Source organism: Pygoscelis adeliae, unplaced genomic scaffold (genome assembly GCF_000699105.1).
Source record: "Pygoscelis adeliae isolate BGI_AS28 unplaced genomic scaffold, ASM69910v1 Scaffold424, whole genome shotgun sequence".
NCBI lineage: Eukaryota > Metazoa > Chordata > Aves > Sphenisciformes > Spheniscidae > Pygoscelis > Pygoscelis adeliae.
Genome location: NW_008824651.1, coordinates 602,680 through 609,568, shown reverse-complemented (window position 1 = coordinate 609,568; position 6,889 = coordinate 602,680). Strand labels below are relative to the sequence as shown.

Genomic DNA, 6,889 nt, shown 5'->3' with positions numbered 1-6,889 from the left:
TTTTTTTTTTTTTTTTTTTTTTTTTTTTTTTTTTTTTTTTTTTTTTTTTTTGGCGGGAGGAAGCCCCGAGCCGAGCCCCCGGGCAGGGAAGGAGCGAAAATGGACATCTCGCAGCTTCCCAGCGCACGTATTTTTGTTTGTCAGTAAGTAATTCCGCTCGGCAGGCTTTTGGAAATAACTCTTTTAAAGTCGTATTGTCACCTTTAACTGCAGGGTTTTACCACGTGCTTGTTTTGTGCCAGCTTAAAACGGTATCGTCCTTATTCACCTTTCCCTGCAGGGATCTGGGGCTTCTGCTGATCCTGATGGAAGTCGTGCTGTCAGCCGTCAAAGTGGATGCTGTAAGTAAAATGCCTTATGACTTTTGCTGAGGAGAGGGGAGGAAAAAGCAGTTTCCTTGGTACCAGAAAGTGAGGAACTGCGTTTTCCTTTGCTGGATGGCTTATCTATCTTTCCGTTAAAAGAAACAACCAACAAATCATCTCTGCAAGCCTTACGGATTCCTGCCTTCAACGAGTGTTTAGCAGAGTAGCGTAAGGCTTCAGTGTCAGGTTGTTTGAAGTATTCCACTCTTACTTTTGCTCAGGTCGGGTAATTTGTTAAAGCAATAGCAAAGCAAGCACCAGAACGTCTTCATTTTCGTAAGAAAAGCACCGAGACAGGTGGAGAAGTTAACCTGCAGGTGAAATGTCTTCAGTTAAGTACAGACCTCCTCTGAGGACTGAGCAGTTGAAGCTATGGCTTAATTTTACAGATCAGAAGCATGTTTACACATAAATTGTGTTTTAAATTAAGTTGTTAAATCCAAAAATAAAAGTTAGTGAGTTAGATGCTATATAGGTGGTTGCGACTATCCAGTTGAGGTGTTGATGTAAACAGAAGATACTAAACTCTTGGGCCTTTGTCACAAGGATCTGAGAGAAGTGAGAGATAACGTATATGGGAGTGCAACATTTGCCCGTTATGAAGCTTGGTGAATTTAATGGGAAGATTTGCATTAATGCGAGTAGGCTTTGGGTCAGGCCTGGGTACTGCAGGCTGAAAGGTTGCTAAGGCGTGGCTTGTGGCTGCATTTGTCAGCCACCGAGTGTGGGTAAGGCTCTGTGGTCACGTGCAAGCGGGACCTTGATTACATTTTTTCAAAAGCTATCCCACTTACATTTTAATTCTACTGTCTGCAGCTTTCACCCGTTTTTTATGACTGTGCACTCCTTATACATATCTGATGCGGTTATATCTTTGTGGTGAGACGGCATAATATATTGAGAACTGGGAAATACTAGGGCTTTGGCAACAGGCGTTGTGACACGGTAATTCCGCACTCCAGCTGCAGTTGGCACGCAGAGCTTGCCCGTCGGTCTGCGTGGCTGGTTGGTCTCTCCACATCATGGCTGAGCCAGAGCTGGCAGGCTGGGGACCCACAGCCCCATGGGAAGGGACAGGAGCGAGCACCTCGAGTGTCATGTGCTACTCTTCTCTGCCATGTTTTGATTGAAACATTCTGCTGAGTAGCGCTGAATGGATGATAATACTACCACGCGCTATTGAAACCAGAGCGCACTGGTGATAATGCGAGATAATGCAAGTGTTTTAGGCCCAGTAATGAAATCACTGGGATCAGTTGACATAAAAAGGTGGCATTTGTGGTATGACTCTTCTTTTTATGAAGTTGTGCTGTAGCGTGTGTAGCGTGATACCTGAGCTTTAGCTATAGCATGGGCTAATTCATTCTCCTTCATGTTCTTGCTTGTAGACTGCAGGCTGTGGCGTTAATATAGAGGTATACTGAAGAGGTGTTTGAGCTGCCTCGGTTAGTGGATGCAGTCTGGTCATGGCTGCTTGAATCTCCACATGCTGGTTTTCCCAGAGGATCTTGGAAGAGTAAATTGGCCTGCTTGGAGGTCTAATTTCCCTCATTTAACAGTTCCTAAGGTGGTGGCTGCGTAGGAGATGAAACACCCCAGTGAATGTGAATGAGGAAGTTTGGTCACATTCCCATGAAAAATTAGAGCCGCATTGCAACCAAAATATTTATCCCATTTTCCACTCATATGCTGCTCCCTTCCCTTGGCCAGCACAGGTCTTTCTGTAGTCATGTGGTGAACTGAATTGGAAAATTACTTGGTTAAACTAATCAGTACCCCAAAAGAGAAGAGGGTTGAGAGCTAACTTTAGCCTGGATCAGATCACTGCTTGTATTCATAGAAACTTGGGCTGGCACGGGACTGGGAGCAGGCAGCTGGGGGTGGGAGGAGGGGTGGGCTTGCTTCTCGCGGTGACGCTTCTGGTCGAGTGTGTTTGCAAAGTGACAAAGTAGGCACGTGTGGGAAGCAGCAGCACCTGAGTAATTGCAGGTGGGTTGCTGGCAGTCGTATTCTTTATATTGCAATCCTGTTTTTCACATTGAATCTTCTACTATTTGTTACGCAGATTAATGTGCTAATGTAATGAAGTTTTCTATTAGCTTGAATTAAAAAAACTGCTATGAATTATTAAAGTCTGTGGGACCAGATCTTAAAAGTCATGGTTCTGCCTGTGATGAGACAAGCAGAGCTGCTGAGTTTGACAGCCATATATATATGTGAACGAGTTACAGCTGCTGGAGTTAAGTGTTGTTGAATGAGTGAAATTGCACATAGGAAGAAACTGGAATGAGATTAAGGAGAAAGCCAGGAAGGAGGCAGAGAGAAGAGGGGAACTCAGAGCATTTGACTGTACGTCTTGCCCGGCAGGCTGCTGCTAGCTGTTAGGGAGACGGATGTTTCTCAGCAGAGAGTGAAATGAGAGGAAGAAAAAGAAGGAGGATGTTTAGGATATCTGAGGACTGGGGAAGAAGAAATGGTGTCTCTGGCAAGAGGAGAGGATGCCGGTTGCAGGCCTGAAGAGAGCTAAGGAAGAGGAGTCCCTGAATGGAAATACTAGGAGAGACAGCCAAATGGAGTGGATCAGGCCCCGGTTATCTTTAGCACTCTTTGGCATACGCTGGCTGGTGATGTTAAAGGCCTCAAATAACTTTGGAACTACTCTAAATTGTAGATTTAAGAATTCATGTGGCTTAAATAAAATTGTGTTAACTGCCTGAAGTTTAGCGAAGTTTGCAGATTTCTTCTCCCTCTTTCTGTCCCTGCAAATATATTGCATCTAAAATATAATTCTTGGATTTTTTTTTTCTTTTCAGAGAGAATATAGCTTCTGCTAATGCTGATTTTTTTTCTTTTGTCTTGCCCAAAGCACACTTCTTCCTAAGTAGTTTTGTAACATTAGATTACTTTATTAGTGCCCCCTTAGTATATGTTTTAAACTGCCCCTAATGAAAATTACTTTTTTTTTTTCCCCCCCAAGCTACATTCTGGTGAGAGCAATGGAATCCCAGAAAAGAAGGGAACGACTGTCAGATAAAAGAAAGAAAATTGAGAGAGAATAAGTTAGAATAACATTTGCAAATATAACTACAAGTAACAGATCACAACTGACATTTAAAAAGGAGAACATATTTAGATATATAGCGAGATTTATATAGAAAGAAAATAGAGCTGAAGTAGTGCATGAGATATAATTCTGTTGATTTCTGTGACGTTGTAAGGGGATGTATTGGGGGGAATGGCATCAAAGGGGGAGAAGCAACAATCCTTAAAAACAGAGGATAAAACCAACAGTACTTTGTACTCCTTTCTATCATAGTGAAATTAGGTTGCTGACATGGGTGCCTAAGTTACTGCTGTAAGTTACAATGTGTCAATGCTCTGTGGCTATCTTACATCCAGGTTTTCCCAGATGTGTCCTGTTTTATTCCATCTGGAAACTTTTGTCTGGTTGAAACAGGAGGGCTTTTTATGTTAGCCCAGGATTTCCAGGCTGAAAGAAGCCAGGGTGGAGTAATCACTCGGCCCATCCTGCTGGGCATTTCCACTGTGAATGTATGCACTAGGATCACAGTGTGCAAAATGTAATAGTGCATTCGTGCTGCCCGGGTGGCCTAGGAATGAGTTGTCAATCTGACGTATCGATTTCTTCTGCCACATTACTTAGTGCGTGCAAAGTGAATCCATCTCTTCCTGTGCCAGACTCCCTACCTGTGCGCTGCTTCAGAAATAGCTCTGCCCAGGAGATCCCCCAAAAAGAAACGTCGCAATCCTATTTTAGAACAACTTCATTTGAGGCATTTCCACACTGGCAGACGTGGCTTACCTATGTCCATTTCAATAAGTGTACAGTTTGGCTCATCTTTGAGTAAAAGTGGTGTTCCGTAAGAAAATCGGACAGAATAATGATACCTTGCAAAAAGACCAGCATTTTGGGGAGCCTCCCAGCATATCTGATCACTTTATTCAAAATTTCTTTGGACCCTGAAAGAATTATTGGGTAGTTCAGAGAGGACTTTTTCTACGTTCAGTCATGGAGCTGTGAAGAAGGGGCGGCTCCGTTAAAGAACTATGCGAAGTCCTGAGTGAAGGAGGTGGCATCCAGGAAGGCTACATAAGGCAAACCCCCTCGCTTTCACCGACACCAACAGCCATGCCTTGATCTGGCAGTGGTGTTTCCATGATGAGGGTCACAGTGCGCATCACGCTGCAGATGGGTAGCAGGACGGCTGCCCAAATGGGATTTTTGTTTTTTCTTTTATCAGAGCCAGGATTTCACCTGTCAGCATCGTATGATGTCAGGCAGACTAACACACTCACTGCAAGTACTGCATACATGGGAATGTAGTCATGGTCCATAGCTTTAAATTCCTTATTTCTGGTCCCTTCTTTCTCGTATGCTGTCTGCTCCACTCATCAGTAAGAGAGTCTCCTTCCCTTCTTGTTCTTCAAATTCTTCCTTGAAATTCGTTTTTGCTGCTATGCCTATGAAACCAATACTCATCCTAATTTCTTATTAATTAATCATTCTTCCTAAGAAGATTTCTTTTAAGAGCCATTTCGCTATGTCTGTGTGGATTAAATTAAAGAGACTATTCTTTGTATACAGTCATATCCTAACACTGATTCAAGTTGCTCATTCAAGGACTAAAGACAGGTTACACCAAAAGCAATACATTGTGTCTCCCTGGAGTTAGCGAGGGGGAGGAGGAGGTTCTTGCGCATGTCCATGTTCTTTAATCTTTCAGTGCAAAGCCACACATAGATTCTTTACTCACTTTTTCTTGTGAGTAGATCAGAAGCATGTTCAATGAATGTCTGCAGTAATATATTCGGAGTAATTCTATTTTTTAGAGTTATTAAATGGCATATCATATAGTCATGCTGCATTTGGTAGGAGACGAGACAGATTTCTGTCAGTTTCCCATATTTCTCTCAGGTTAAAATGTTGATACTGAGAGACAAGAACCCTGACAAGGTGAACTATCATGTAGTGGAATGATCTTGTTATTTTTGTCACCTTACCCTAAAGGAAGCTGAAGCGGTTTCAAAAATTCAGCATCGCTTTTCCTTGAGCTTTTAAAGTAGCACATCTGGGTTTTATTGTGTAGTAATTGCACCGCAGGAAGTCTTTATGCATTATGGTACTAAACCTACCATGTATTTTTTAAATTTTGTGCAAGAAGTGATTTATAAGTCCAAACAGATTTGCCTTACCCAAAATGTAAAGCTGCATTGTGGCTTAGTAACACTATAACCAAACACATTTTGTTATAAATATCTTAATTCAGTAGTTCAGAGCACAGTTTGTATTAGTGGATCTTTTTTTTCTTTTTGCAGTAATGAATTTCTTGTTTGAGACCAGACTACTCTTTATTATGTTTTTCCAAGCCAAAATTTGGTCAAGGAGTGGAACATTCTTCATATTGTATTATACCAATCCAAGATCTTGGGAGAGTTCAAAGTTAATTTAGTAGCTTACAGTTACGATATCTTTGCTTGCCAAAGAAGGCAGCTTATCTTCTCTAACCCTTCTCCCTTAGGAAACTAATGCCTTGCGCTATTCGCAGTACCTTGTTTGCTCCTAAGGAGCAAAAAGCACAGTGAAATTTGCAGTATTTCCTGATGTTTATCAACAGTTATTTTCTTTAAAATGGCAGCAGCTAGTTGACAGCAGCAGTTGACTCAGCTCACAGTGAAAGTATGTGATTTTTATCATGCAAACATTTCTGAGTGACTAAGGACTGACATTGTTGATTTTCACATGCCCTTTTTTGTCCATTTGGAAGCTGAAGGTGCTGGTGTGGATGACAACCATGCAAGGGTAACTCCTTGTTTTCAGACCCTAGAAACGATGTGTAGCAAGGGAAAAGCTCTCGCAGAGAAGTTAATGAGCAAACTTGCGTTTGCATGAGTAATTGCACATACTTCAACTGAATCATGTTTTTGCAGCACAGTTTCCCCTCTTCGACAGGCTGCCGCATCTTCTGAACACGTGTGGTTTTGCACCATCTTTCAGTTTCTGCCTTTGCATTTGTACATACCAGGAACGAGGGGAGGTGCGGCCGTTGTTTACCCAGCGGCAGCGCGGGCTGCTGCCCTCTGTGGGCAGGGGAGTCGGGAGGCAGGAGATGGAGGCTGGGGTGGGGAGGTGGGCAGGGCCCTCACCCTCCAGCGGGTCCAGGGGTGGTCGCCGGGGTCAGACACAGCCCTGGAGGGCAGGGCAGCGCCATGGGGATGGGGACGGGCTGAGGCCAGGCCGGGACATCGGCCCACAGGTGGAGGTCACGGGGGGCCCGTGGCCAGGCACAGGCATGGCTGACCACAGCTCAGGCCAGCACCAAGGCCCGGCATTCAGCCCGAGCTCACAAGCTGCTGGTGGGCCAAGGGGGAAGCCCCACTTCTCACGGCCTTTTTCCCACACAGCTCATTTCACACCCCTCTGCGAGGGAAGGCTGCACAGCTGCACCGGGAGCTGGCCCTGCGCCCGGGTGGCCGGCCCCGGGGTTCCCCTGGGGGATGGGGGA

At 44.2% G+C, this 6,889-nt stretch overlaps 1 protein-coding gene across 1 annotated transcript in view; it reads left to right on the top strand.

Annotated features, from left to right (window-relative positions):
- The first annotated feature begins 57 nt into the window (after positions 1–57).
- COL4A2 (collagen, type IV, alpha 2) overlaps positions 58–6,889 on the top strand; it is a 152,762-nt gene continuing 145,930 nt past the window's right edge. Inside the window, exons 1-2 of the mRNA XM_009322530.1 lie at positions 58–143; positions 281–341. Of these exons, the coding sequence (XP_009320805.1) occupies positions 100–143; positions 281–341 (105 nt within the window). The 5' untranslated portion in view covers positions 58–99. The remainder of the gene's footprint in view (positions 144–280; positions 342–6,889) is intronic.